Source organism: Sturnus vulgaris, chromosome 1 (genome assembly GCF_052056855.1).
Source record: "Sturnus vulgaris isolate bStuVul1 chromosome 1, bStuVul1.hap1, whole genome shotgun sequence".
Classification (NCBI taxonomy): Eukaryota; Metazoa; Chordata; class Aves; order Passeriformes; family Sturnidae; genus Sturnus; species Sturnus vulgaris.
Window position 1 is genome coordinate 62994390 of NC_142243.1, and position 16942 is coordinate 63011331.

Below are 16942 nucleotides of genomic sequence, written 5' to 3' on the forward strand. Positions count from 1 at the left end.
TTTCCTTCCCTTGCACATCTAACTGACACAGGTAACTTCACTTTTAAGCTGTTGAAACTATGTAACATCTACATGTATCACATTTTCTTTTGCTCAGGGACAGCTAAAATTCACCCTTCATCAAAATTTTTACTCTTTTATGACATAAAAAGTACCAGACACGCTATGGTATGGAACAGAAACAGATTTGCATCATAATATACACTCATTCTAAAAATATACATCAAATTAGTCTATTATACTATATACATCAAATTAGTCTATTATACTATTAAACTATTCTAAAAGTTTCACTTTTCAGATAAGGAAATTAAAATTTTCTTTTAGACTATTCATCCTGTTTAGTATTTTTTTAAGAATTCAGCAACAAAGTCAAACCTGTTGGCAAAACCATGATTCAAAGTTACCGTTCAGGAACCAAAGGTACATTATCATGTAAGAAGTAAATGTCTGAGAGTTTTAAAAAAGCTTATTTCAAATCAGCACATGGAATTATATTATACTAAAATTAAGATATTCCCTCTCCGCATCAAGTGTATGAATGAATGAGTAATATATCATTACCTCTTACAGTTCCTAGCCTAGTATCTTATTCCATTAATCTGATTTTTCACAATATAGATATCTCTGTTTGGTCTTTCACACTTTGCCACTCACTACTTACCACTTAAGGTTACTTCAAGGCACAAAATGTTTCAGGTTTTTCAGATCATACCCATTTTTTTTGTCAATCACTGGACATATTCATTTCGCAATACAAAAATCTACGAATTCTAGCGGGTTTTGGATGGTCCTTTGAGTTAATCCATATATAGAAAATCTTAAAGCTCAACTGCAATTTAATAGTTCAAACTTTTAGATTGTTTTTAAAGGCATATTCTACAGTTATTTTCCAAGTAACTGGAAGACACTCAAAAGATTTATTTGAATGAAAGCAATCACATACATAGGATCCCTTATTACCTGGAAAGAGGTTATAAAAACTGAAAAATCCAAATGAAAAAGGGGTGTAAAAGATGGGAGGAAAGTGATTATCTCTTTACTGCATCACTTCAGAATGCAGAATGAAGCACTGTGATAAATAAACTTCATTATTATAAAGTTTCAGCAAGACAAGGAGAGTTTAGAATAAGCCATGGCATGCAAAAGCTTGAAGCAGAGCAGGAATTCTTGCAGTACAGAAAAGTCTTGTGTGTCAAAAGCAGCTGTGGAGTTTTACTGACAGCTTAGTTAACTATTAACACCCTGGTCTGCTGCTTAAAAATATATATTTATACTAGTTGAAGGTGTGTGTTCTGCAGCTTCAAAAGAGGTGATTCGACTGAAACTTGTGGGCATGAGATGTAAAGAACAGGTAATCTGCCAAAGGGGAAAAGAAATTAAAATGAAAATAGCCAGGTTATAGAATGTAGAAAAATCTAGATATGGCATGCTCTGATTTCTTGATTTTTCATAGTTTAAACATAAGAACTAATAGCCTAGAATTATGTTAAACTTGGGGAAGGGTGTCCAAAGAAGAGAAACAAAATCGTTTAAAGGTCTTGAAATCAAGTCTGATGAGCGGTGAGGGAGCTGGGGTTGTTCAGCCTGGACAAAAGGAGGCTCAGGGAAGATCTTAATCACTCTCTGTAACTATTGAGCAAGGCAGGTGTAGGGGTCTTTTTCCAAATAAGATATTATAGGATGACAGGAAACAGCATCAGGTTGCACCAGAGGAGGTTTAGATTGGATATTAAGAAAAATTTCCTCAATTAGAGGGTTGTCAAGCCCTGGAACAGGCTCCCCAGGGAAGTCAGTGGTGGAGTCCCTCTCTCTGAAAGGTACTTCTAAGACCCATAGGTGTGGTTATTTACACGTTTTAGTGGAGGACTTTGCAGTATTAGGTTTATGGCTGAACTCGGTCTTAAAAGATCTTTTCCACTCTGAATGATTCTATCATTCTAAGAGGAGAAAAAGTTTATGTTATTAACTAACAGTTGGTGAGCAATGTTTTTTGTAGAACACAGGATGCTAATTCCCCAGAGTATACCTTTCATGGGGCTAACAGTATGAAGAGAACTTTGCTTTCTATAGCAATGGCAGCATAAAGATTGGAAGTCACGTTGTTTGTACATGTAAGTGGTGTCATAATCATAGCATGGGGCTCTACTTGAATATCATAATATTATATAATTGAAGTCCATTTCTCCATCAAGCACTTGGAGCATGGGAGAAAGGCATGCCCTTATTTTTTTTCTCCCAAACAAGAGGCCATCATACCATAGTGCAAAGGGCTTTCTAAATATTTCACTAAATGAAACTCTAGCTGTCAGTGAGGTCATGTTCAGGCCAGTGAAAAAAGACCTCGGGAAAGCCTAACAATTCCGTGAGAACACAGCAGTGTTCAGGACTGCAGGGAGCGCGGTTTAAATAGACAGTGACTTTTGGAAAGCTCCTGGAGAACCTTGTCTAGGGAAACTGCTAAACCGGAACGCAGGGCGGTGAGAGCCCTGCCATCCCTTTTTCCGTCGGAGCTTTGCAGGTCTGAAACCCTGCCAGCCAGGACAAGGCTGTTTCCTAAAACTTGTTACTCGCAGCCCTTCCAGCGCCCTTCCGGAGGAAACCGGCGCGGAGCAGCCGGGGGAGCCCGAGCGGGCCGCGGTCAGGAGCGGGCCGGGCCGGGCCGGGCCGAGCAGGGCCAGGCGAGGCCGGGAGAGCTGCACGGCGAGAGCGGCCGGGGCCCGGCCCGGGGGATCCCCTCATCCCGGGGAATGCCCTCACCTTGGGGAATGCCCTCATCCCGGGGAATGCCCTCACCTCAGGGAATGCCGGTCTTACAGCCGAGGCACCCGGAGCGCCGAGGAGAGACGCGGGCGGCGGAACAGCCCAGCCCTGCCCCTGCCCAGCCCTGCCCCAGCCCTGGCCAGCCCTGCCCTGGCCAGCCCTGCCCTGCCCCTGCCGCCACTCCTGGAGCCCAGCCCAACCCTTCCGGATCTGAATCCCACCTCTCTGGCCCGGCGGCCGGTCCCACGGTATATCCCAGGCTGCCTGTAAAGCTTTGCCTCTTTTAAAGAGCTCATCTGTATCAGTGAGCAGCAGGTCCGGTAATGCTTCTAACCTAATCTAATCTAATCTAGTCTAATCTAATCCCATGTCTTGGACAGGAGCACTCTTTGCTGGGTTAAGAGCTGGATGGATGGCCGGCCCAGAGAGCCGTGGTGAATGGTGCTGCATCCAGCTGGGGATCAGTCACCAGTGGTGTCCCTCAGGGGTCTGTGCTGGGACCAGTTGTGTTAAATATTTTTATTGATGACATGGATGAGGGTATTGAGTCTTTCATTAGTAAATTTTCAGACAGCATTAAGTTGGGAGCGTGTGTCGATCTATTGGAAGGTAGGAGGGCCACAATAATCCCCCGCAATGTTACAGACTGGGGACAGTGTGGCTGGACAGTGCCCAGGCAGATAGGGACCTGGGGGTACTTGATGACAGCTGGCTGAACATGAGCCAGCAGTGTGCCCACATGGCCAAAAAGGCCAATGGCATCCTGGCCTGGATCAGGAATAGTGTAGCCAGCAGGAGCAGGGAGGTCATTCTTCCCCTGTACTCAGCACTGGTGAGGTCACACCTTGAGTGCAGTGTCCAGTTCTGTCCCCTCAGTTTAGGAAGGATGTTGGGCACATGCAGAGGAGGCAACAAGGCTGGTGAGGGGTCTGGAACACAAACCCTGTGAGGAACGACTGAGGGAGCTGGGGTTGTTTAGCTGGAGAAAAGGAGATTCAGGTGTGACCTTATCACTTTCTACAGCTTCCTGAAAGGTGGCTGTAGGCAGGTGGGGGTTGGTCTCTGACAGAATGAGAGGACACAGTCTTAAACTGCACCCAGCTGAATATAGGTTGGATATTAGGAAAAAATTTTTTACAGAAAGAGTGATAAAGTACTGGAATGGTCTGCCTGGGGAAGTGGTGGAGTCACCATCCCTGGATGTGTTTAAAAAAAGACTGGATGTGGCAGTCGGTGCCATGGATTATTTGAGGTGTTAGAGCATGGATTGGACTTGATGGTCTTGAAGGTATCTTCCAACCTAGTGATTCTGTAATCTAATCTAATCTAATCTTGTAATCTATTCTAATAGTTTTTTTCATACAGTCTCCTGTAGTAAAATTCTAATTGTTTGCAAGGCAAACTGAAACATAAACTCGTAAAACTACTCGAAACATGTTTCTCTGAAGTAGTCTGTTCATGGATTGCTAACACCTGTCACATGCTGTACTCTGTGCTTGTGCAATGTTCCCATGTCGAGGAGTCTTGTCTGGCCCTCCCAATTGCTCAATACATATTTATCATCATTAAAAGTGAGCCTAACTAAAAAGTCCAATAAAGCTAAAGAAAATACTTACAAAGTATTTACAAAGGAAGTGGAACTAGGTTCATTATTTACAGAAACGCCTAAGTATTAATTTCTTTACATGATCTACATGTAGGTAGTTTCTTAATACATAACTTCTTATTTACCTATTCAAGGATATTTGAAAATGAATGTAACATGAAGTGAACTCAGAGCTCAGGTGGGTCAGGTGAATGCTTGAAATATGTCACTATTTCCTCATTAGGTAGAAATGTAGACAAGAGCCTGTATTCTTTCATGACAGGTATTTAAGATGATAATTTTACACAAAGTAATTCTGTGTGTTCAGTTCGTCTTTTTTTTTTTCTTTTCTGACCCTGCTGTACAAAGGTTACTATAAACTGTCACAACGTCTGATCTGCTTGTCACTGGCTATTCAAACTCATTATTCTATTCCTGCAAACTGGTGGTGTTGCTAAGAGCTGTAGGTGTTAGGAATCCTAGTGAAATCTAGCAAAAAGGGTCTTTTTGGTCACACTCAGTCGCTCCCAGAAAAGTAACTGCTTGTCTTTTCACATATTTACCAAATGCACACCAAAAATACCATTACCTTCCTTCATAATAGATTTTCTATTCTTCTAGGCCTGTCCAGAGTGTATCCAGATCCAGCACAGCAGGACAAATTCATTCAGATTTCTTTTCAGGTGGGAGTCACCAAATGATTTGGAAATTCTTGAAGGTATTAGCTACATGTTTCAAGGTATGGGGGACGGTAAAAGAGGGGAAGACAGCCACCTCTTCCTTTTCCACTTTACAACATTAGTTGCCTAGAAGGGCAGTGCTTGCATGGGAAGATATATCTTAGGTTAAACTATCTCTGTACTCCTGACTATTTTGTATTAGAATCAAGCATCATTCATTAAGAAAAATCATGAGCAAAACCCAGTTTCTGGTATTTTCAAAATTACCATTGTAAAAAATGTCTAAATTTTTTAGAGTGCAAGCCTGTTAAAGAAATAAAATATTCACAACACAAGGTTGTCCCCTACTGATTTGTATAAGAAATAGAGTTTCTTAGAAAGTTATATTTGTTCTAAAACAAGAAGGAATTATGCAATATAAAAATTGGATTAAGAACAGTAAAAAGACTTGCAGCACTGGAAAAATGGGTTATCTTCAGTCCAAATTAGGTCCGTTTTTGTATCCATATGATAAAGATTATATATATTCTCAATATTTTGCCTACAGTTGTATAATAAAAGCTGTTTCACTTCAGCTGTTTCTTCAGTCCGCTTATATCTCTTGTTAGACCATGCATATGCTAATGCAACCAAAAAAACGTATTTTACAATGCTCCAGAAAGGTTACCTGTCCCGTGTGTTTCTGCAATCACCCCAATGATGAATTTGACACAAATCTTCCATTGACACTTTTGGGTCTTCTCTTTGTCCTGTGAAATATATTTCTAAAGCAGACATACCTGTGTTATGGCATGAGACTCTACAATCATCCTACATTTGATGCTCTCCAACATACCTATGTCTCAAACCATTTTTAGGTCAGCATTGTGGCCTCATTCCTCTGTGACAGGACAAGAGGAAACAAATTGCCTCAAGAAACAAGTGGCTGCAGATTGGAGGTTTAGATTGAGTAACAGGAAAAATTTCTTCATTGGGGAAGGGTTGACAAGCACTGAAACAGATTGTCCAGGTAAGTGTTTGAGTCATCATACATGGAGGCATTTAAAAGATCTGAATGTGTGATTAGGGACATGGCTTAGTGGTGGGCTTGGAAGTGTTAGATTAACAGTGGGACTCATTGATCTTAGGGCTCTTTTCTAACCTAAATGATTCTATGATTCTGAATGTCTGAATAGCTCCATTATCTTAAGAAATATAGGCAATGTTCAGTGGATTAAATCTAGGGTTGTATATTGTTAGTTTGATCTGGCTTTTAAAGCATGTCAAAGAAGTAAGAGTTTGCTGTAGTGATGTTATAAATGGTATTACTGAAACTTTTATCTGAAAAGGCTAATTGACTAAATTATAATTGCCATTTTGTAATGATGCTGTTATTCTTTATGCATGTCAGGTGGTAGATAGAATCCACAAATTTTTAGCAGAAACCAGTTTGTTGCAGGTAACTGTATTTATCTTGGTAATCCCAGCAATGCAAAAAATACTTCTTATCACACACAAAACCTGAGCAGGTGATAGATTTAAAATCATGTATTATAAAAGTAAAAATAGAGAATATTTTTTTTACTTCCCCCAGAATCTACAATGAAACTGTTAGGCTATGAAACACGAAGTTCATCTTGACACACATAAAGGAGCACAGAGAGACAGTGGTCAGGAAACCCTTACAAGTGAATAAGAGAAACTGGGGGGCACTGTGATCTGGCTTCTTCCAGGGCTGTCACAGGAGGACAATCAGCTCATTGTGTGGTGAAAGCCATCGAGGTTAGTCAGGTAGATGGGCTCTCTGTATCACTTTACAGACCAAGGAGGCTTACTGCCTATGGGATGCATTTTGGAATTCTGCAAGAGATTGTATATGATGCTTTGAATAGGAAGCAAAGACAGGGAAAGAGGGAGATTAAGGTGTTTAGAGGATGAACAACAGTAAGGAGATAGAGAGATCATGGTATTAAGGGGACTGGTTGGATGTGAACAGGTTGCTGGTCAGTCTGCTCATCTGGTCATGCCCTGCAATTGGTCACTGCAGTCTGTCCTGTCTTATCAAAATCCATTTCTATTTCCTGGATGAAACTGTCTCTATACAGTAATGTTCTGAGACAGTGAGTATAAGATGATCACAAGCTGTGTAATCATCATGTTGTTTCTTGGTACCTTACTGCAGTCACAGGATAAGTGAGTTTTATGTCTTTGTTAAACTTCTGTGAATTTTTTTTCTCACATCTTGGGTTGTAGATCCAGGATTATTTGTGACTAGATTATTTGACATTTCCGCTGCTTTTACATTGAAGGAAGTGTTAATATTAAGGTGCCAGATAAAATTGTGAGTTTAAAATTGATAAATATAAAAATAGATAAAATAGTTAAAAATAACTAAAATAGAGTTATCCTTTGGAAATATGTATGTGTGGGTAGGAATTAAGCACTGGTTATTAGGCAGGTGATATAGGTGTTTCGCACCTCTCTACCTTATCTTCTTTGGAGGTCAGTTTTACCCATTTCAGTTTTTATTGTTTCTATTGTGAGCATTCACGTGCACATACTTAGCCCACATATGTTTTTTTCCCATTCTTAGCTACTCACAACTTAGCAGCATTAAACTGATCCTTCTGCTTCAGACTTTCCTCATTTCAGTCATGAGTACAGCTACACTGCCTTCTAGGATCCCTTTTATGCATGCACACACGTGCTTCCTGAAAGCACTGCAGTATTCAGTAATGGCTCTGAAAAACCTCTTCCCTTGTTAATAACACTTGGAGGATCACGCTTTAAAATAAACTATAAATATGTCCTAGAGCCAGTAGGGTTTTGTGTTTATCACTTAGCCTTTCTGAAACTTTGCTGAAACTGATGAAATCATTTTCTAAGACTGGTCAGATCTTTGCTTCTATGATGTTGAATTGTCCCGATCCAGGTGCATTATGAGATGCTGTATGTTATTTATGTAAAATTTAAATTATAAGTAATTGTTATGATTACATCTCTGTATATAACTTGACAAAATATGTGCCCTTTGTGCTCTATGGATGGAAATACAATACTTATAAAGTCAATTGGAATTCTGTCATTGATTACAGCAGGGCTAGAACTGTACAAAAAGTGTTATAGATGTCAGAATGAGCCTCGGGAAATCTACCAGTTTAGTTGCTGCTTTTAATGACTTGCGTTTTATAAAAGACGTGAATTATCAGCAGCACTCTATTGTCTTTTTTAACTTTGATTTGGGAGCAGAAATACATCTCAGAAGTCTTGAATGCAAAGTATTTTTTAAGTGTAATAAATAAATTATTCTCTAAATCACTTGCCAAAGCAGTGTGATTCCACCAAAGTGATACGATTTATTGCCAAACTTCTCATTATGATATACTATTAAAACATTTCTATAAAGACATTAGCAGAACAACTTGACTTGTTTAAAAATATATGAAGTAAATTGACACCTTTTGGAAAGTACACACAAGTATCTCTGAACAACAGCACTCTAAAGAGTGACAATTTAAGGCACGTGATTGTTTTGCAACCTTTGTTACATAAATCTCTGACTAGACTATGTATTTGTAAAACATAATTTCATATATTTCAATAACTAGGTTCACAGGTCAGAGAGACAGAATTCATCTCAATGCAGGCAGCACTTCTGGGTTTTTTTAACATTGCTAGATCGTAGTGCAGCATAATGAACATTGTTAAAAAGAACTTTATTCATGGAGCAAAATATATAGAAGGAACATAAAATATTTCTTCATTATCTTTTTGCAACAAGGTAGGTCATAGTTACTTATTAAATAAATAGCAACTGTGGAATGTCCGGTTTATCTTTATCGGACAGAGCATGTCACCAAAAAAATTTAGAGACAAAGTTTTCAGGGAAGTAAGAACTGAACTGGCCTCATCAGAGGTGAATGAGTTGTCAACTGATCATTCCAGTTTAATAAATAAGGGCAAAAAAAGCTGATACTTACAGCCATATCATCAGCAGCTCTGAATTTATATTGCTGTGATAGAAATTACTGGTGCTTGACTAATTAAAGTGTACTGAAGCACTTTCACCCACAGGTACACATACTACAGGAAATGCAAATGTACAATGAAAGAGTATGCAAAAAAGGAAAAAAGTACAACAAATGATCAACTGTTATCACCTGCAGTTTTTGTATTTACCCTGGTAGATACTGGGAGTGTCTATTTATTAATTGCCCTTGATAAAAGAAGAAACTATAATCCACTATTTTATAGCTATGGGTGCATTCTCAAATGTGGAAACTGAGGACACTAAAGTCTTTTTCATCACATTTCAAACTGAGAAATTACAACAAACAAAACCTTGCTGTAGAATCAATTCCACTAGAAAACCTCTTCCGGGACATAAGAGCTTCAGGAATTATGCGAGATATTCCAGGGAAAGGTCTCTTCACTATCAGAATGGCCCTTTTTAGCCTTCATTTGTTCAGCTGTAGTGATGCAACATAGAAAAAGCCTAAGGCCTTTGAAACAGAGAACTAAGCCCTTGTATATAGTGTCTTTCCATTCGTGTTGTTTGAAATGGGGTGATGTTCTTCTCTGTTTTAGAATACTTAAGCCCACAGCCTTCTCAAAAACATACAGGGTCCTGCTGACTTTCCACAGAGACTGCTGTGTTTGTAAATGTGGTGATATCTATGGAGCCTCTTTTCTTTAGCCTAAAAGCTTACAAGAACAATAAAAACATATCCCGTGTTTTTCAAAATTGCTTACTCTTGCTTGTGCAACATTTATGTGGTGAAAACTCCCATCTGCTGATGACAATTCACAAATGTTTCCTTGAGGTAGCCTGTACAAAAGCAGATTGGTAATGGTCTAACAATAACAAGAATGCAGAAAGCAGTTCACAGTGTGGCTCTCTTTCTGACTTGCAGCACAGCAACGACCTCTGTACGACACCAGTAAGAAATGAAAGTTCTACTTCAAAGCCAACACCTCATGAGCATCTTGCCCATTTTAGTGGTGGTACTTCAGTATCATGCTATGAGATAGAATGGGAGATCTTGGCACATTGCACTTTACCTGTACTAACATTTGGGATCAGTCATGGTCCTGTTACATATCTATGCCCAATTACTAAAATACTTGTTCCAGTTATAATATCTAGAACAGCATTAATATGCTCTACTTCATCAAAATAGTATGTTCACATTTACTTGGTTTCACAAAAATTGTATTTACATAATTGAATTTTAACAAGACTAGCTCTGAGTGATGAAGCTTTCCAGTTAGGGACACTGATTTGAATCATTGCCCAGGATGGAAGCCAAACAAGCAGCTGCTTGTGGGTTGATAACCAAAACAACCACTTCTCTGAATCTAGTCCCTAGAGGTGTGTGTTTTGTATCTGTTTAGGTTTGTATATGGTATTTGCCATCATATATCTGCAACTTGCACCAACCTAACATACAGTTTTAGCATCCAGGACAAAGATGGAGAAAACATATGGGCATAAGTTTTCACACTTGGGTAAATCTCAATTTTGATATCTGACACAGAATCATCTCAGACCCCCTCAAAATCTGGGTAGGTAGAGAAACAATCATTAATTCCCACAGATAAAGTAAAATTTACCACATAAAGCCACTGTCCAGAATTCAGTCTTAAACAATTCACATGCCTCCCTGAAGGTGACAGCTCATTTACAAATGTTTTACACTGATATCAAATAGAAAGTAGGAACACATTAGCATCACAGAAGTGGCAAAACACTCTCCCTCTATTAATGTCATAGAACCTTTACAGTTTATACCACTGAAGATTTCAAGCCAAAATTTCAGGACTGGAATCACCTAAGGCTGAATGGCCAGAGGATTACATACCAGGCATGTAGTATTATACATCTATGACAGGTCTCAGAGTTTTCACTTTTATTTAGTTCTTCATCTGAACTTTCACTGTTCTTCATCTGGTTTTCACTGATGTCTCCAGATGTCTTCAGGGTGATGTAGGTCTAATTCATATGCAGTAAGTGACTAGTGCAATCATAACTATCGTTTGACAGAAAACCACTGACAAAAAAAAGAGGACATTCCTAATACAAGTAGGTATATACATGCACAGTAGCCAAACTGCCTCTGTACAGTACTTTGATCCATCAACATCCTGAGTCTTTGTGGCACTTAAACCATGTGGCAAAATACAGAGCACTATCCCAATCAGCTATTGAAAGTGATACATAAATTAACAGGATAATCTAACAATATTTGGAAGGTGTCTTCCAAAGCAGCAGTAAAAATGACAAATATTTACACTTCTGTCTGAGTGAGGCTATTTAAAATACAGCAGCTTAATTAAGAGTATGAAATTAATTGCTTGTGACCACGCAAATTAAAATTCTGAGCTAATTCTGGATGTTCTTTCCTTCCAGTGCTACTGAGTTGAGGGAGTGAAAGTGAAGGAAGGAAATGGCCCTCCTGAAGTCCTTGATTAAATTTCAAGATGCCAAGACTTTCCTCTCCCTGGAAAGTTTTACACAGGAGTCAATATTCCACAATTACTCAGTGACACAAATATTCAACAGCAGGAAAATATTTTTCTTTAGCTTGCACTTGTAAAAGGCACTGATCCATTTCAATCAGAGTAGACTTAGCAGGGATGAGGCTAACCGTTGGCTTCTCCTACTTTAATTTCATATAGCATAAATACTTAATTCCATTACTGAAGCAGCAAATGCAGCCTATTCCTTTAAATGTATTTATGGCATAATGGCATAATAAACCATATCCATGTAAAAAAACACCAAGGATTTACCATTTGAAAAGATTCATAGTTTAGCCCTCCAAAAATAATAGAATATTTGTAACAGTCTACATGAAAAAATAACAAGGAGTCATAGTTCCCTCTCACTATGCACCCTTTCATTATGAATAGGAACTTAAAAATGTAAGTGCAGCAGAAAAGCTCCAGTGCTTCTGACATCACAGGACCCCACTTCCTTTCCATCTGAATCCATCCTAGAGCAGATCCCATGAACCAATAGGTTGCTCTCTATTTTTATAAAAGCCCTTTGTTCATCTTCTTCTTTCAATTAAGTCCTGGCTCACAACTGTGTTTCTTCCTGTTCCAAGGAATGTGGAGGGACATGGCAAGATGCTGGAAGAGATGCCAGCTTCTGAAGCTTAGGGTGATGCAGAGGTTTTGGCCTGTGGAAAGAACGTCGGCTTTGTACACGTCTGGCTGCAGCAGACCTGTAATTCCCTTCTACATCAAGCAACATTTTCTTCTCTTGGGGGTCCTTTATGTAAGAGTCTTCCAGCCCTTCAAACATAAGCAGAGTATTCTCTTCCTGTGAATTCTCTGACTTGAAGCTAACTTCAGAGCAATAACCTGAGTTTACTGTCTCTTTGTTATTCATATCTGTACCTGATTCCCAGAAAAGATCAGGTACATTTGGGTCACAGGAAGCAATGTACTCAGAGACAGCAGAAAGAGATATATTCCCTCTGTTTTCCAACGAAGAATAGTTTTGTGTCCAAGGCATTTGAAGACAAGAGGGGAAGAAGTGGAGGGGATTCACTGAAACACTTCCATTTTGGTTTAGTTGATCATCTGAAGAGGAGTATTCTGTCATTTCAACGTCATGGTCCATATCACCTAGAGAACACAATTAAATAGAAACATTTGTTTTCTATTTGTACACACTTTATCTGTTGGTATACTGGCTATTGGCTTTGCTTTTGGCTATTTTTATGAAAGTCTTATGAAAGTGAGTGGTTTAAGATTTTTTTTCCTGAAGAACTCTACTCTGTATGAAATTCTATCTTGGACAACCTGAAATGAGTTAATTAAGAATCTTATCCTTGCTGAATGTCTGGCAAAGTTAGCTCAGTGTTTAGGATGAACTGCCTGTTTCAGATAGTTAGGAGATGGAGCCATCATCTGGTCACTAAGGTGTATCTTTATCTTGAAACAGTCCTGAGGCTCAGCAAGGAAATATTTCAGAAATTTTTGAAACAAATTGTACTCTTTCAATTAAATAGCAGAGAGTTTGACTCCAGGGAGTCAATTTCTTATTGATGAGAACTTATGATCAGTTTTCTGTGTATATTAGGTATGTAGAGAAACTTAACATTTCCACTCTTGGCTTCCAGTTTCCATTGTTTTTTAAAACCTATTAATTGAAATTTTAGTATCATTTTCTTATTGGGAGAATTTTGTTAAGGAGATCATTCAGAGGACTGTTTCAGACAGTAATCAAGGTGTATGCTTATTAGCTTGGGAAATCTAACTTTGCAAAACACTTACTAAGAAATACAGCAGTCAAAGATCTAGTGATTTTGACATATCAAAGATACCCACAAATGAACTTACACATACCACTTCCTAATAATTAAGTGAATTATAAATAAAGCAATTAAATGGAGGAAAAGAACAAAGGCTAGCAAGAAAATGTTCTGCAGGTCATACGTCAATATTCTGTGACACTGTTCTCATTGGGGACAAAAAGTGAAGAGAATTTCAATGTGCATAAGTGTCAAGGTGAAATTTTCCTTTTGGAACGCTATTCATTGTTCACACTCTTAATCAGGATATTGGGCTGTAGTTCACGGTCCTTTAATTAACCCAATGTTTATTTTAAAACATCATTTAAAAATAAACAAAGATGCATTATTAAGGAATTGAGTACTGAAACCAAACACAGACCTACAGGCCACTCCAGAAGGAAAGTGATGTGCTTCCTCTAAATTGAACTAGCACATCTTCTGAAGGGACAGAAGCCAGAACAGAAGAAAAATGGAACTTCCTTTTCTATTTCTTCTCAAGGGGTTGTGAAATTCTTCTTATATCAAAATTAGCAATATTCACTCTTAGCTTGAGGTGTTTGTCTGAACAAAGTTTCATCAACCAACTACAGAATACTTTCAGCTTGCTTTTTCTGTTGATGCACAGAGGACACTAAGACGTACATTTGTGACCATGGATTCCAGAAGAGTGTATTCACGGTGACACTGACTTTTGCATTTCGTTGCACAATCCCTGCAGTGCCCTGTGTTCTATTCAATTATAATATTTGAACTGTGGACCTGACTCACCTCGTTTGAAGCACTGCTTGACTTGACTATAAAAATGAAGGCCGATTTTATGGTGTGGAAAATTTCCACACACAGAAGTTAAAGGGCAACTCGGATATTAGTTTAAACCCAGAGTCAATTTAGTTTTAAGCTTCTAACACATTAGAAGCAACAAGTTATTTGCTGCAAGAAGAAAGCTAAGCCTTCTTCTAGTTTCAAAATAAGGTAAGGGTTAAGATTCACAATTTAAGGATAAAGGTCTAAATGAAATTCTGCTTCTCCACAATTCTGTTGCATAATTATCCCCACAAGGAGATTCTGCTGCATTTTAGTAAATATGATTAATTTTAAACCCCTTTCTTATGTAATTTAATGGTACATCAGTAGTGTCACTGAATAGTTGTATTGTAGCTGTGGGGCATTTTTGCTTCCTGGACACTGGATAAGTAATCTGGACAAAAGTTCACAGCTAACTCAAGGCTTCTTAGCAAGAGAGTAAAAAAATGTTATTCCTTTTAGGGAATTCAGATACCAATTTTATCATCTAGGACTGACTAACCAGGAAACCTGAAGCCTCTTGAAAATGTATGCCGAATATTCTGGTACTTGGAATACTATTTTCTTGGCATTTAAAATATTCAAGTGAAAACAAAGAGAAGGACCCTTATCTGCTGTAAAAGTAGCAAGACATTGGACCCCAAATAGTTGAACAGCTCTTCTGCAGAAGGAAAATAGGAAAACATTTTGTTAATTAAGTTGGAGGGAAATAAAAGATGCTTAGTTGTACAAAGAAATCAGGAAAGAAGGAGATTTTCTGAAAGAAGAAAAAACAGAAAAATAAGTTTACTTCTCAGAATTGATAAGAAGTCTGGTTAAAAAGTAAAGGTGGTAATATCTTTTAAAATATTACATATGTGTTGATTCTGGGAGAAAAGATCTGGGTCGGTCCTCTGGGCCATCTGCTAGCAGGAAGGAATCTGTTGATTTATTGCTGAGCCGGATTGGAGTGAGCCGTCTGAAGTTGTCTGGAGAGTATGGGATCTGCACTCGGGCCCTTTGTGATGGTACCACAGTGTCTTCACTAGATAACCATGGTGAGAACTTCATGTAGACACTTTGGTCATCGTCAGCTGAAAATACTGGGTTATCAATTCCTAAAAAAAGAATTCGCGAGTGACAAATAAAAGTGATTAAAATAATTTCTTGATAATGCAGTAAGATGCCTTATAAAGGGGGAAAGGCTTTTGGAAAAAATAGGCAGATGCACTGGTATGGGTGTGACTAAGCCAATATACAGACCATTACACACACATACACCTTGGTGATTGTTAGGCATGTATTGGATTTCAATTAAAAAGAAAAATTGGTTGTGACGTCAAATTTGCAATTATGTTAGGGATATCTTGAGACAAAAAATAAAATCAATAAAATAATCAGTCCACAGGTGTTAAGCAATGAAAAAAAAAAAGCACAGCATAAAATAACTGCAGAAAATTAAAATCAAATCCCTAAAAAATAAATAAGATATGGGAAAAAATGCGAAAAAAAAAAAAAAACTTCACCATTCCATAAACAGATGCGTGTGAGGTAGCTATGGCAGGCCAGTCAAAAGTAACATACTGGAGCCTGTTCATACAGTTATCAAGTTAGACAAGCTTTTACAAAACATTTTGCATCTTGCCATCCACTTATTTGTGGGTGTCTTTATACATACTTAAACATAGAATTTGTCATGAAACAGTGTCACAAGGAAACTGCATTTAAGGGTGTCTGCCACAAGAGTATGAGCACAAGCGTTTTTCTTCACTGCAGGCACCAGTTACACATGAAGCAAACAGTGGCATGCTGAAAAAATTTAAACACAAAAGTGCTAAAGAGAAATACTCCATAAGTCTTATGATATGGTTTCTGTTCTATATAGTTATAAGCTTCCAATCTGATATTTTGGAGTCTTTCAGGGCTGGAAATCAAGGGCATTGAGTGCTCCTGAAATGCTGCAAATCTGCCCTTTCCAGTGAATTCTATAAGCCTGTAAGGATCTGATGGGATTGTGAATATAAAAGGAGAAATCTTGCCTGAAATAAGAAGAACAAAATTATTCACAACGAAGTCCCAATGCAAGTGAAAAACAATTCCAGAGGACTGGTCTTGTGAGGTAAAACAATTCTAGAATAACGTTTACTGTGCTAGAAATAATTAGTGGCTTTAAAACTGGTTTAGGTAGTCATGTTCACAACTGCTGTCAGTTTCAAATGTGATGGTCTCCATACCTCCAAATATCCTAAAATCTTTATGTTAACATTAATATTAAGCAAATGTATTTTCATACTGAACACATACAATCACGCAATTAAACATACAAAACAAAAAAAAAATCTAACTCATCAGCATTTCTAGTATGTTTTGTTATATTTGAGGAACAAAAAAAAAAGTTGTAGGTAATAAATATTTTTACCAGCAGGAGTATCTGTGAAATTTTGTTTCGTCACATTAGCCAGGAAATCAACTCCTTTGCCTAGATGCAAAGTCTCATAATCATTATTTTCTTCTGACTCAGAAAACTCCAAATCTAGGAGGGAAAAAAAGAAAGTGTAATTTCATTAGAGACTTGTATCAGTTCTGATAGAAAATGCTATTTCCTGCTGGTTTGATGATGTCATGGTTATCAAAAATACATCTTTAACAAGGATTTTCATCACTTGACACAGGTTGGCATTAGTGTAATGACTAGTTTCAAACCTAATGAGGTCATTGCTGCTTTTACTGCAGTAGAATAAGTTTTGCAATAGCTGCTAAACCACTTGTTAAAACTGCCTTCCAATTAAACTCTTCTGGTTTTGAAGTAGATGATGACATCTATATGCAGAGTTCTTTAATAAGAC

General features: G+C 38.1%; 1 protein-coding gene and 1 long non-coding RNA gene across 4 annotated transcripts in view; one reads left to right on the forward strand and one right to left on the reverse strand.

The window, feature by feature from the left end:
• Positions 1–2946: 2946 nt before the first annotated feature.
• On the forward strand, positions 2947–6037 carry LOC148225259 (uncharacterized). Its single transcript, XR_015804903.1, has 3 exons — positions 2947–3078; positions 4970–5087; positions 5886–6037. It is a non-coding gene; the product is annotated as an uncharacterized LOC148225259 (long non-coding RNA).
• A 2306-nt stretch (positions 6038–8343) lies between these two features.
• Positions 8344–16942, reverse strand: part of SLC9A3 (solute carrier family 9 member A3) — a 56050-nt gene continuing 47451 nt past the window's right edge. For 2 of the 3 annotated variants that reach the window (XM_088168219.1, XM_088168212.1), the window contains 2 exons: positions 16516–16629; positions 8344–12642 (listed from right to left, as the gene is read on the reverse strand). In XM_088168219.1, coding sequence (XP_088024345.1) covers positions 12089–12642; positions 16516–16629 — 668 coding nt within the window. In that variant the 3' untranslated portion in view covers positions 8344–12088. Of the gene's footprint in view, positions 12643–14966; positions 15215–16515; positions 16630–16942 lie in introns of those variants that run through there. The other variant, XM_014877356.2, reaches the window with a different exon arrangement.